This window comes from Phalaenopsis equestris, unplaced genomic scaffold, assembly GCF_001263595.1.
Source record: "Phalaenopsis equestris unplaced genomic scaffold, ASM126359v1 Scaffold000091, whole genome shotgun sequence".
In the NCBI taxonomy this organism is placed as follows: Eukaryota; Viridiplantae; Streptophyta; class Magnoliopsida; order Asparagales; family Orchidaceae; genus Phalaenopsis; species Phalaenopsis equestris.
Genome location: NW_018164533.1, coordinates 173,714 through 189,156, shown reverse-complemented (window position 1 = coordinate 189,156; position 15,443 = coordinate 173,714). Strand labels below are relative to the sequence as shown.

At 35.0% G+C, this 15,443-nt stretch overlaps 1 protein-coding gene across 1 annotated transcript in view; it reads left to right on the top strand.

Moving 5' to 3' along the window:
* The first annotated feature begins 5,236 nt into the window (after positions 1 to 5,236).
* Positions 5,237 to 15,443, top strand: part of LOC110020113 (IST1-like protein) — a 32,441-nt gene continuing 22,234 nt past the window's right edge. Inside the window, exons 1-2 of the mRNA XM_020718099.1 lie at positions 5,237 to 5,415; positions 5,487 to 5,619. Of these exons, the coding sequence (XP_020573758.1) occupies positions 5,324 to 5,415; positions 5,487 to 5,619 (225 nt within the window). The 5' untranslated portion in view covers positions 5,237 to 5,323. The remainder of the gene's footprint in view (positions 5,416 to 5,486; positions 5,620 to 15,443) is intronic.

Genomic DNA, 15,443 nt, shown 5'->3' with positions numbered 1-15,443 from the left:
ATATATATATATATATATATAATTAAATGGTAAATTATCAGGTAGTGTTAAATGATTGATGACTCATATCTATGCAATAATACTTAATATTGCCGCATGTAAATATTCACATAAAGTTGCATGTGCTTGAATTATTTATATTCATGATCATAAGATGTGATAGTCTTTGTAAATTCTATTATACACAGTGTAAATTATCTCTATCTATTGGTCATACTGCTTGCCTCTTCTTTATTATTGTTTATGCTTTAATAAATAATAATTATTTATTGATTTTGGTTTTCAAAGTCACCCGTTGATATTTTCACATAACAGGTTTCACCCAGCCACCTACCGAGTCATCTCCACCAGAGCAGACTTTTCAGATTCTGATTTACTTTTGATATTTTTCAGTATTGTATGAGTTATAGTATTTTCTTTTTGAGTTAGGTAGTTATTTCTTTATTTTCATTTTTGTTTCTTTCAATTTTATTGGTTGTATATTTATTTATAGAAAAAAAATCTTCTTAGCTAATTTTATTATTACTTTAATATTTATTTTCTCTTAATAATATAAAATATGTTCAATTCATTTCATCATGTCATGAGTTGTCGGGTTTACTGCCCTCTTAACCACATGTAAGACAGAGTGATATGAGAGCCTATGTTTTGAATTCAGTTTCCCCTCGTATTATGTACTTGATATCCCTTATATTTGCATCTGACATCCCTTGTTTTTGCATTTCACATCCCTTGTCTTCTTAGGATTGGTAGTGGACATGGCGTTCCTGTTAGTTAGTTATTTAATCAATTTTGATTTTGTATATTATTCCATTGTTTAGAATGGTTCTGAAAAGACGAAGCATTGCAGTTGCTCTGGAAGAGTAGTCTAAAGAGCTATTATAAATGATGTGTTTATTCCAGGGGTCCTTGCTCCCCTAATCACCGTTGTGTTGATCCTACTCAAACCATTAAGACAGCTGTAGCACGAAATTTCAATATGGAAACTCTCATAGAAGTGGTAACCCAAAATGTTACCCAAGCATTACAAGATAACTTTGCAACACGTATAGGTAGTTCAAGCTATCCAACAAACGGTGCAGCCAGCAGTACAAGCCACTCCAACATTGTCATCGGTGGTTGTCATAGAGATGCAGCCCAATCAATCAAAAGTGATGGCCAACGAGAGTAATATGGATCGATTAATTTATGAAAACTCACCCTCCTACCTTCAATAGTACAATATACCCAATCGAGGCTGATGCATGGCTTCATGACATCTAAAAAAATCTTCGAGGAATAAAGTGCTCTGAAGATCGTAAGACATTGTGATATTTCAATTGCGTGAATGAGCTGATGATTGGTGGGAAAGTCACCACCGCAACATGTTTAAACCAGACATAATAGTTTCATAGGAGGATTTTGAGAGATTGTTTCTGGAGCAATATTTCCTTTTAACAGACCGGTCTAAGCTCATGAAAGACTAAAGGAAACTGGAGCAAGGAACGAAGGCCTTTCATGAGCAAAAGACGCAATTTTCCAAGATCGTTTATTTCATTCCCTTGATTAATTAACCTGAAGATCAAAAGATCTACCACCTACTTATTAGCTTAAGAGAAGTCATTCAAAGGTGTCTATCGGCTGTCAAGTGTGCTACCTACAAAGAATTGGTGGACTGACTCGTACATGTCAAGATAGAGCTAAATGTGATTGAAGAAAAGACAATCACAAAACAAAAAGATTTTGATGCTTTAGTGCAGGAAGAACCACAAAAGAAGCACATAAAAGATAAACATAAGAGCTATTCTTGTTGCCCTCACTATGGGAAGAGATGCATTGGACCTTGCAACCTAACCATTGATAAGTGTTTTAACTGCTACAGCTCTGATCACAAGATCAATGATTGCCCTTTTCCTCCCTAACTGAGCATATCATAAAACAGGAGGCCAACGATAAGTATCATAAGAATGGGCGACATAAATCTAATAAAGACCAATACCAGAAACAATGTGGCAACAAACAAACAAGTCAATAATGCCCTCAGCCCTAGTAGTAGTCTTAACAAGTGATGGTGCCTCAACCATATCAACAACATCCTCTTAGCTTGCAGTACTTATAGTACCAACAACCACCCCTAATGTATCTACATTCCCCAATAGTATAGCGCCAACCTTAGCGATCTCATGCTCCGGAGCAGCCCACACAGGCTATTCCACCTCGAGCATTTGTTATGACTCTACAAGAAACCCATGAAGCTCCTAATGCAATGACTTGTATTATTCCTACAAATAAAATAAACTTAATGCTTCCCGGTAATCATGGAAACATAAGTAATTGACCCTATGGTCAGGAGTCGTCAACATAAAGAACTATCTCCTTGGAGGTCATCAAGCAACTTCATAGAGAATAAGTAAATGACATGTCCTCATAAATTTCTGGAGTTTCTTCTGAAATTCGCATGACTTGTTGAATAGAAGTTGCTTGTGATATGCTAGGGTCATTAGTGCATGAAGCAACTAACTGTAAATTTGACTTCTAATGAAAACTACACCTTCTTTATTTTCTTTTTCTTAACCCTAAGATACTTAGATCGACTAGTAGATTCAAATTCATTAAGGTGAGGGATGAGACCATCATTGGAGTCAGCAGTTTGCTAAACATCTACGTGCTCAACTCTCTCAGCGAACCCTTTCTCACTCAGAGCTCATGCATGGTCATCTATGGCCACGACTCCACCAATCATATGATCCAATTTTTCTTCAATTTCAGGGTTATGATGTTGAGTTTAATTTTTTTTTGGCATTTGACACAATCTATAGATTAATGGATGACTGACATGTTGATGTAATTGCAATATATATATATATATATATATATATATTCTCATGTCCAAACTCTCGACTCACCATTCTTCCAAAGTATCGACTCAAACCAAGCACGTGGATCTTTGCTTCAACTCTTTATAGATTTTATAGTCCTTTTTTAATTGATCTCACTTGTTTTTCAATTCCGCCCTATTATATTCCCTTTATGTGCTTTCCTTGAACTTTTTATTTGTCAGCCCTTCTTGTTAAAATAGGTAGTTGGTCTATTTCCCAATTTCACCTTTTTAAGACCGATATCACAACATAGTAGCTTCACCTCTTTATCCCACATGACAAATTAACTGATTTCTTTTGTCTTAACCATGATGACTATTAGCATGAAAAGAACTAAGCCACATAAATGTGTGGTAAAGAAAACATAAAGCTCCATTTAAAGTGCCAAAACTAAAAAATGTAACTAAAAAGAAATATCTAAAATCTATTAACATATCACCCTTAAACACCACCACCACCACATCATCAATACCAACACATTGCAACAACCAATTCATCAACAACCACACGTAATCACCACTAACCACAAACCCAACAAACTGCCACCACCACACCAACAAACCACCACAACCACACCTTCAACGCACCAACACTATCACTCCCATCTCCACACACACACCACCACTCATACCACCATGTCAATAAAAAGTAAATTCACCACCAATGGACCACAACCAACAGACCACCACCACATCATCAACACCAACACACCACCACCACCATATTATCAACACCTACACGTCATCACCATGAATAAATTACCACCAGCCACTAAACCAACACCACCACACCAACAAATCGCAACCACCACACCAACACCATCACTCTAATTTCCACACACACCACCAAACATATCACCAAGTCACAAAAAATCACCATCATCATACTAATAAACCACCAACACCACCACCACGATGTAACAAAAAAAACATCACCAGTACACAAACATACCACAACAAACAAACCATCACCAAATTCAACAAAAAGGGAAAACCACTAAGACGAACTAAACTGACACATAGAGCAGCAAAACTAGATTCCAAGTCTTCCTGAATTGAACCAAAAATAAAAATAGAGTAACTGACCAAGGCACACCGGGAAAATAATAAATAAAATTTCCCTCTAGAGGCCAAAAACCATGAAAATCAAGCCACATACCCCCTTGATTAGAAATTGAAAGGTAGGGGGAAATTTCAGAAATCGCGAAGAGCTTCAAATTAGACCCTTCCAACATAGAGAAAAGAACAAAGGACACACATGTAATGAGAAAATGCCAAAAATCGCAAATAACGTCAAATCAAACCCTTCTAACATAAAACAAAGAGCAAATGCCACACATGTAATAGGAAAATTCTAGAAATAACATATAGCCTTAAATTAGACTCTTCTAACATAAAGCAAAAGAGCAAATGCCACACATGTAATGGGAAAATTCCATAAATCGCAAATAGCCTCAAATTAGACCCTTCCAAACTAGAGTAAAGCAAAAAATTGCAAAGAGCAAGCTGCCGGGTAAACCTCAAACCTCATTGCCTAAAATAATAACAATTGTATAGGGTAGAGAATACCATAAAAGGAGGTGAGAAAATGTCACAGGAGCTGGAGACCAGAGAAAATGAAGAAAAGAGATGAGAGTTTATGCCACCAGAACATACGATCATAAAGAAGCGAGAGAGAAGAAGTGAGCTAGGGCACTAGAGAGATGCAAGAGAAGCACGAGAGAAAATGGGCTCTTTTGTCACGAAGAAAATGCAGGCCGTAGTATCCAAACTGCAGTAACTTGTGTTCTCCCGCCACACCTCAACCAAAAAGTTACCTCAAACACACCCTTAATCTCATTCAAAGCTAGTTGAGTTCGTATTTACAATATTTCTTACCTTAAATATAAATATAATGTGTCTGTGTGATGTTAGATTTATCAAGCAAAATATTATGTCAAATAGACTTAATAAATTTTATAAAGTCAGGATTAGTTAGAAGATGAATTCATTATTGAATCTGTTCAATCTACTAAATCATTGTATTTAACAAATATCGTGTTTTTAATTAGTTAAATAATTTTGACAGTAATTTTTTTTCTTGTTACAATGATGTTTATCAGATGTCAATGATACATTCTTATATGCATTGTGTAATACAAAATAAAGAAAAAAATATTCTCAATATTCAATTTATTTTGTTTCATCTTTATACATTTAATTTAATTTTTAATTTTTAATTTTTAAATTACAAGAATTATAATATAATATCCAAAACATGTTCCGTTATCGTTTTCTTGTTCATACCATAACGCGCATCATCGGCCTCAAAGCCCTCAACCCACTTAATTCAAAAAGTGCCAACGGTCCACAGGTCGCGGGCCCCACCTGAAATCGTCCTCTTGCTCTGGTGACCGTTGGAGCGCCATTTCGTGATTCAGTCCGGTTTCCAGCTCCTCTCCGCACTCGCCTCTTTGCTCGCTCGCTATGCCTCAAGAGAAATCCCCTTTCCGTTCCCTTCAGAAGCTAGCGGGATTGGCTTTGCTCATTTTCCTCAGGAGATTCAACCCTTCGAAATGGTAATCGAGCGCTATTTTTCAATTCCTGCTTTCTTCTTTCTGATTGTGATTGCGCTGAAACAAATGGACAGCAAGACGGAAGCAAATCTGGTGTCTGCGCGAATAAAGCTTCTGAGGAACAAGAGAGAGGCGCAGCTGAGGCAGATGCGGCGCGATATTGCTATGCTTCTCCAGTCAGGCCAGGAGGACACTGCCCGGATCCGGGTACTGCGTTCCCATCCTGCTTTTTTTGTTCTAGTTGAGTCACTTTTTTTTTTGTTTTTCAGTTTTAGGATTTTGATCTCTGCAACCTGCAAACGGCCGATTTTATCTTAATAACTGTAAAAAAATCTGGATTTGGAGGCTAGGGTTCAGCTTTGTCTGGGATCACAGCGAAATTTCTATTCCAATGGGTTTTAGGGTTCTTTTGTAGAAATTTTTGCTATGATTATGTTTTGGGTGAAGTGGTTTATGTTTTGCAAAAACGTGCTTCGATTCAAATGCAGTTACTGTTGTTATTTGGGTGGCTTTCTTCTCTTATTATGTATGTGCCTCTTACTCTAGCCGTTCAAGTTTGCGACTTTTCTAACAATCTCTTTCGTCAGAAACCGCTCTATGGATGATGAATTGTTAGTGCAAACTGAATTCATAAGCATAGAGTGAAGCTAGAGGAATAGCACAAATGCAGGATAGAAGAATGCTGGAAAACCTTGTTGGCCAGGAATGAATGCAGAAAGTCTAGAAAATTTTTAGGACTGGCTTAGAACCTGATAAATTAAAGCTAGAACCAAAAACGGTAAGCAACAAGTAACAAACGGGAGAAGCAATTCTGTTTTTCTGTAAAAACAGTAAAACTAAAAAGATGTCAAAAGTGTCCTCTCCTTCACCAGGTAGGAATGTTAGAGGCTACTCTAACTAATAATGTGGGACCACCCTTCTTAGTTAACAATAAACTAACTAAACTACCTGATTATTTTGACAAAACCGGTAACTTTTAGAGAAACAACACCCATCTAACATGCATCCTGTTAAGGTTTCTTTGATAATGTAGGAATTTTTTGTGATTTTGGTCCGCCACAAATTCCCTTTACTGCTTAAAGCATCCGCTGCTTGATTGTTTTGATTAGACCTGTGATTCACTACAAAACTAAACTTTTGGAGGAACGCCGCCCATGCAACATGCATCCTGTTAAGGTTTTTTTAATCTTGTAGGAAGTCCAGGGTTTGATGGTCACTAAACAAAATAAATTACTGTGCAATAGGTAGTATTCCCAAATCTTTGGTGCTTAAATAATTGCATAGAAATTTTTTTCATATGCAGACCACTTTGGCATATAGAACTCAAGGTGTTGCTAAAGAACCCCATCGACTTTACTTGTTGGAATAAAACAACTCTTGCTCTAATGGCAGATGCATCCATTTCCACCTAGAAAAGTTTCTCGAAATTTTGTATACTTAGAACTGGTCTCGAGCTTAAGCATTCGTTTAATGTAGTAAGGTTGTTCTGCTTTTTGAACCCTAATTAATGATCTTTTGCTTAAGGTAATTTGTCAAAGGTGTGGCCGATAGTGCTGAAATTGCAAATAAAATGCTTGTAAAAATTAAGCAGAATATGGAAACTGCAGACTTTCGTAATAGATTTGGGTGTCGGCCAAGATTGTATTGCACCTACCCTATTTGAATCCACACTCACACCTGCTTTCCCTATGATGAGCCCAAGGAAGTGAAAATTGGTCAGAGCATACCCACACTTACATAGGTTGAGAAACATTTGATGATCTCTAGAAGCTGAGAATAGTAACATTAAGTGATTCAAGTGCTCAATGTGCTATATATAAGAATATAGTCGAAATAGACAACACAAAACCGACTTAAAAAGGTTTTAAAATTTAATGTATAAGCCTTATGAATGCACCACGTGCACTGTAAAGATCAAATGACACCACTTGTCATTCATATAACCAATTTCTAGTCTTAAACCCTTCTTGTATTCATCTTTAGGGCGAATATGTATTTGGTGGTAGCGGTTGTGTAGATCCAATTAGGAGAGTGTAGTGGCTCGTGCTAATTTATCAACCAACTCTTACAAGCTTGGCATCGAAAAATGAAACATAATAATAATTTTTTTTTGATGGCTCGGCCATTGATGCACATTCTCCATGAATCGTTCTTCTTAGTCACAATCAATGCAAGAACAATACAAAGGTTTATGTTGTGACAATTAAATTGTTTTCGCAATAAATCATCTACAATTTCTTGAAGTTTTTGATGCTCTTTAGGACTCATGTGGTTGTGAGCAAGTTTGTGTAAAGTTCTTCTTAGTCACAATCAATGCAAGAATAATACAAAGGTTTATGTTGTGACAATTGAATTGTTTTCGCAATAAATTATCTACAATTTCTTGAAGTTTTTGATGCTCCTTAGGACTCATGTGGTTGTGAGCAAGTTTGTGTAAATGGGAATCTGGAATGATGGGAATCTGGACTGAAATCAATATAGTGTTGAATTGGTCTTAAAGGTGGTAAATGATCTTTGAGTAATATCAGAGAACCGTTGAAGAATGTCCTGGACCTAAATGATCTTGGAGTAATATCAGAGAACCGTTGAAGAATGTCCTGGACTGGAGAGTGCACCGCCGATGTCATCGAATTTTGCTTGGTCAAGACCACAACAAGCTTGGTATCTTGTTGAATTTCCTTGCAGGATGATGACCACTATGAATCGATGACAATAGTATAAGTTGATTTTACATTCCTTAGGTTTTGAGTTTTGGACCGGTTTGTTGAAAAAGCCAGTAACCTCATTCATTAATTTTTCCATTCAAAATTATATGCATTGGAACTTCTATCATACCATAGTCCCATGCCAAATTGTTATGATCAATCCAATATTAGGTGGCATACATCCCTATCCACGAAATCACAAAGCACTTCACAAATTAAAGTTTTCCCAATAAAAAAGTTACTTTGCACAACTCCAACAAAATCTCGTCCATGCCATTTTTAATCCAACTAATTTTATAGGGATTGAGGTGTTCAAATGCCTTGAGCTGAAGAGCTTTCACCACTATGCTGGCCATTACATTTTTGGTACACCCACTGTCATTAATCAATTCACATATCTAGGCCCTAAGGATAGCATGACATTGGGTGACAATCGGTTTGTTGGGAGAAAGCATCACCTTCTTCATAATGCATTTTATGATTTCCTTTCATATGCTAGCACCTTTTCTACATCAAGTCCCACAAAAGGACTATAATCAACAATATCAATTTTTAATTTTACTTCTTCGATTGATTTGTGGCCTGGTTGGAAATATCATAAATACTTTGGTGTCTGGATCAGTGATATAAATTGTCTCAATGGGGTATAGTCTTGCTTGTTGCTTTGTGATCTCCACTTCTTGAGGTGGACACAATGCTATTGGCATGATTGTGGATTGAACAAATGTTCTTGCTAGATGATTGAATGTCCAGAACTAAAGATCCCAACTAATCACCCTCTTCTTCATCACTATCATCACTACGCCAAACAGCTGCAGGCTCACTCATATGGTGGATATCTAGGATACTGAGGAAATACTACATCCCGATTACTTCTATTGAGATGCTCCATAGCTAAGTTGTATTACTCATCATAATCACTTCGTCTCTTAATATACCCATCCATATGCTCTGCAAAATGCTCTTAATACTTTATCATTGGTATAAATAACATTATTCAATATCCTTTCCGTAAGCTGTAACTAAGAATCAGATCCAGAAGTCTGACCCCGTGATGTAGAAGCACGTGAAGTAGAGGCTCGTGAAGTAGAGGCAGCAGAACTACTGGAGAATCCACCATTCCAACCAAAAATAGAATGATGTGAATAAGTCTTCACATTCACACCGGTAATGAGCTTCAATGGCTGTAAGATTTCCTTCCAGCTGCCATATCTAACACCAGCATGCTCGCATAAAGAAAAGATCAATGATGCGAATCCCAAACCTCCAGTTGCTCCAGTAGTAGCAGCGGCAGCAGAACTGGTAATAACTCCATAAATCAATCCTCTAATATCAATAGGCTTGGACTACTAAATACAGTAGTTCAAGGTTGCTCTATTTTAAGTTACTTCACTTTAATGATTTGTAGGCAGCTGACTAGCAAAAATAAAATAATGCCATGCCTTTGCAGTCGCATCCAAATTTGAAGTGGAAAAGTTTACTTTTCTTTCATTCGTAATCTTCCATAATCCTCTCACAGCAGTCAAAGATGAAATAATCTCGTCTAGCTCCTTCTCAGTAGGACTATAGTTTGAATAAAAACACAAACTACTTGGGGGCAAATGATAAAACTGATTAATTACCTCAATATAAAATTGTACTGTCTTCCCCCTCACTATGACTCCTTCTTCATCAACTCTCGTACAATAGAAATCACGATAACAACAGAAAAATAACAGGACCGCTCCCACTGGCGGCTAACAATCAACTCTTTTACAGCTCCTCCCGGACTTTTGAAACATCGCTCAGGAGTTAATTTCCTCGAATGCAGTGCATCACTGTATCGATCTTGAGATCTTGAACTAAAAAATTTACTTGAATCGAATGGAGCTTTTCCCTTGCTATCTTGAACTAAAAAAATTACTTGAATCGAATGGAGCTTTTCCCTTGCTTCTTTTCATTCTTGGTCACATTTTCTAAAAATTATATAAAATTCAAAATAAATTTTACAATCAACTCCAAATTACTAAACTCAACTCCTAAAAATTTGAACTAATAAATCCATGCATTTTCCATCAATTTTTCTCAAATTTTCACCATGAATAGTGATTTTCGGGTAGCTCATGAATGTGCTCAAAATACATGGTGAAAATAAAAAAATTTTGCATAGAAGTGAAGCTCTTACCTCAAGAAGATCAAATCTAACAAATTTGGTTTGAAACTACCAAGAAATCTCTAAATAGGGTGTTGCCCTAGCTTCCAATTCACGAAAAATAGAGGAAGAAGGCTAAGAGAGGTGTGATAATGGTGTTTTTCGGACCAAAAACTCACTTAAAATCGTTCGCGAACCGATTTTTGTGAACCGGCGCTTAAGCGGGAATGGTTCGGTTCTTAGGAATGGTTTGGTTCTTAGGCGCCTGTCTCTCTGTTTAGGCAGCGCTTAAGCGCAGGTTTTGGCGCTTAGACGCTAGTGCACAAATTTAATGTTTTTCAATTTAAGTGAAATGCACGTCTAGCCTAAGTCAATCAACTCTACATGGTCTCAAAACACTGTAATAACTATTTCCTCCCCTCTTATCTCTTCTCTTACTCAAGATTCACCAATTTTAATTAATTCGATTCAACACTAAATAACACAAAATTTCACACAGACAATATTTATATTAATTCACGAACAATTACAAATGTTTCCAAATACATAGATTATAAATCCAAATAGTCTCGAATGAGAAAATTCCTAAACATAATACTAGATCTTAATAACATAAAACACAAAATACTAAACATAAACAAACACTACACACATAATCACTAAATCACAAACTTAATTCAATTCTCTAGTTGATGGAATGAATTCTGGCGTATCAGTAGTCTCTCATTCAGCATTTAGAACATATATCTGAAAGAATGGACGATGATTAATAACTCTGGTTGAATCTTCTTCAATCCATTTGTTCTTCAAATACGTTGCATTGTCTGCTTCTTCTATAAAACTGGTATGGCTAAACTGCATCTTAAGTTGCCATCCCATTTGATCCAGATGTGCGTTAACTTTCATCACTTTCGCTTCAATTGAAGTCACATTAGCCTCAATTTTAGTGATTTTCTCCGCTATTTCTTCGATACTAACAACTAGAACTAGAAAACTATTATACACCTTTTGCGCACACTGACTAATAAACTTCTTTCTCATTACTTCCTCCTTCAAATCACTCTCATAAGAAGACATTTTTCAAAACTTCTCTCTTTTCACAAAACTTCTCTCTTTTCACTTTTTTAAAACTTCTCTCTTTTCACTTAGAATTTAAGGGTTAAATGGCGTGGTGAAATTTCTCTTTATTTCCTTTTATTTATAGACTCTAAACCTCCCCCATAACTCCTAAGCACGTTGTAGAACTGCTCTCACACTTTCAAGCCAACCAATTTACGGTTAGAATTTCTAGAAACCAAATTTGTACATGTTTTTTTAACTGTCGCGCTTAAGCACCGGATCTTGGCACTTAAGCGTCAGTGCTCAATTTAGCACATGTTAACTTAACGTTCAAACATTCATTCTAACATGTCTAAGTTATCTTTTAAGGTCTTAGAATAATCACTAACTAAATATATAGTCAAAATACTACCAACTACCAGAATTTTTTAAATCACACACAACAATATCAAAATGAAAACAAATACACATATAACTATGAGGTGCCTCCCACAGAGCGCTTGGTTTAACGTCGTCAGTCCGACGTAACCAACGCTTATTCTAGTTGACCCAACATCAAAAAATCATCTAATTTAAATTGGTCACATAAAAGTAGGATTTCAGCCTGTGGCCATTCACTTTGAATATTTTATCAGTTTTAGGTTCTTTGATATCCACAGCTCCATAAGAATAAATTTTTATCACAACAAATGGGCTCATCCACCTGGATTTAAGTTTTATTGGAAATAATCTCTGAAATTAATCTCAATCATGCATTATAAAGCAAAATTTGTTGCTCTGGCTAAAAGTTTTTAGTAAGAATCCTCTCATCATGTCACATCTTCATTTTTTTCTTTGTAAATCTTAGCACTTTCATAAGATTCATTCCTTATCTCTTCAAGCTCATTCAATTGAAATAACATTTTCTCACCAGCATCTTTCAAATTGTAATTAAATTCCTTAATCATCCAATCTGCTTTATGTTCAACTTCAACTGGTAAGTGACACACTTTCCCAAATATTAGCCTGTATGGGGACATTCCTATAGGAGTTCTGTATGCAGTCCTATAAACCCACAAAATATAATCAAGTTTAGCTGACAAATCCATTTTAGTTTGATTTACAGATTTTTCCAATATTCTTTTCATTTCACGATTGAATAATTTAGCCAAATCACTTGTTTGAGAATGATAAGCAGTAACAATTCTATGATTAATATGATAATTTTTTTAATAATTTCTCTATTATTACATTTCTGAAATGACTTCCCCGATCAGTTATGATTATTCTCCCTGATCAGTCATGATTACTCTCGGTATCCTAAATCTATAAAATATATTTGTTCTTAAAAAAATTGTATCACTTTGAGCATCATATCGAGGTAAAGCAACATGTCACCTCTCAAAAGAGCCCTTATGGGTGGTGGGCAGCCTAGGACTTAAATACTGCTTTTCGGCCCTACACCTAGCCAATGTGGGACTATTTGTCCGTGACAATAGCCTCTTAAAATGACCGATCGTTTTTGTTTGGTTTAAAGACAATGTTTCGTTACAACTGCTGACAGTATAAAAAAAAGGAAGAAGAAGAAAGTTGCAAGAGAAAATAAACAAAATATCCCCCAAAATCAGAATTATGATATTTTTGGATAATTTCATAAGTTTCTTCTAAAGACACACATCTTCGAATAATAAGATCCTTTCCTTGTTTATATAAAAATGGATCATTCCAAAATAAGTTTTAGTTTCATATAAAAATTTCCTTTTCTGTTGGTATGTCATTCCATATGATATAATATCCCTAACAATGAAGTTCACAATGTCGGCATATCATAAAACACATAAGTTTCTTCTTCTGTTGGTTAAAATCAGAATTATGACATTTTTAGATAATTTCATAAGTTCTTTTTTCTAAAGGCACACATCTTTGATTAATAAGATCATTTCATTGTTTATATAAAAATGGTTCATCCAAAAAATAAGTCTTAGCTTCAGATATAAATTTCCTCTTCTATTGGTATGTTATTCCATATGGTATAATATCACTAATAATGAAGTTCACAATGTCGACATACCATGAAACACACCATTCATTAACATTGAACAATTCTTCATCTGAAAAATATTCATTAATTTCTTTTTCAAAATTGAATGGTTTTTCTAATTCAAGCCTAGACAAATGATCAATAATTTGACTCTCAACTCCATTCCTATCTATTATTTTAAAGTCAAACTCTTGCAAAAGAAGAACCCATCTTATCAATCTTGATTTTGCATTCTTCTTTTTCATTAAATACTTAATAGCAGAATGATTCGTATGCACTATCTATTTAGTTCCAATTAAGTATGATCTAAATTTATCAAAAGCATATACTATTGTTAATAACTCTTTTTCAGTTGTGGTATAATTAATTTGAGCTTCATTAAGAGTTCTAATAGCATAATAGATAACTTTGAATCGGTTTATGAAGCATGTGAACGATTTAAAGAACTCTTAAGAAAGAGTCCACACAATGCAATACCAGATTGGTTAATAATTCAAACTTTTTATAATGGATTAGCTAGATCTCTCAGATCTATTATCAATGTCGCTGCTGATTGTTTGTTGACGTCAGAACAATTTCATGATGCGTATGCTTTAGTTGAAAAAAATGACTATCGATAGTTTTCAATGGCCTTCTGAGAGAGTAAATCTTAAGAAAATAGTCAATACTCATGAATCTGATGCATTTACTATGTTAGCAAACAAATTTGCTGCAATTTCAAAGAAGTTAAACCAATTTGGAATGAATTTTTCTTAATCAATCTCCATGATTGAAGAGAATTCATTAGACCAAATGGTAGATTCTCAGTAGATTCTCAAGCATCATTAGAGACTTTAAATGCCATAAATAACAAAAAGAATAACGCATATTCAAATTATTATAACCCAGGTTGGAAGAATCATCCCAACTTTAATTGAAATAATACTACGGGTAGTAATAATCAACAATGGGGGAACAATCAACTAAACCCATTGGGGAACTGGAACAACCAAGGGAATAATAATTATAGATCTACTTATCCTCCAGGTTTCAACAGTAATCCACAATTTAAGGAGAAAAAAATTATCTATAGAAGAAGTGGTGTTACAAATGGAAAATCAATTACAAAGTCAAAGAACTGCAATTAGAGATATTGAGAATCAACTTGGAAAAATTGCAAATTCATTAAGTAATAGATCCCAATGAACACTTCCTAGTAATACTGAAACAAATTCGAAAGACCAGAATAAATAACAAGTAAAAAATGTTCAACTTATAAGCGAAAGAGAGTTGGAAAGTATGATTAAAAAAGAAACTGAAGTAGAGAGAAAAGAAATTGAAGAATCAAAAGAGGACGCTCCAAAAGATTGTGAAAAACCTATTTCTCCACTTAAAGTTAACTTAGAAAAACCACCACCTCCATTTCCTCAGAGACTTCGTCAACATTAGATAAGTAATTTTCAAAATTTCTGAAAACTTTTAAAAAGCTTACAATTAATATTCTATTTGTTGGAGCCTTAGAACAAATGCCTAGCTATGTAAAGTTTATGAAGGATATTCTCAACAGAAAAAGAAAGTTTGAAGATAATGAGACTGTTGCACTTAGGAGGAGTGCAGTACTATTATTCAGAAAAAGCTTCCTGAAAAGCTTAAAGATCCTGGTAGCTTTACAATTCCATGTACGATAGGAGACAAATTTTATGGGAAAGCTTTATGTGATTTAGGTGCAAGCATTAACCTTATGCCATTATCAATAGATTGAGATTAGGAGAAATAACCCCAATTGCTGTAACTCTGCAGTTAGCAGATCGTTCGATAATGTACCCTAAAGAAGTTATAGAAGATGTCCTAGTGAATGTAGATCAATTTATCTTTCCTGTTGATTTTATGGTGCTGGATATTGAGGAAGATAAAAAGATACCTATCATTTTGGGGAGATCTTTCCTAACCAAAAGAAGAGCAATGATAGATTCGCAGAAAAGGGAATTAACAATGAGCGTCAATGATCAAATTGTTAATTTTAACATTTTAAGATTAATGAAGTATTCTACAAAAGGTAAAGATGATTAATGTTATAGAATGAATGTTATAAGATATCTGAGTGAATGTCATTTCAAAACTATTTATGAAGAAAAAT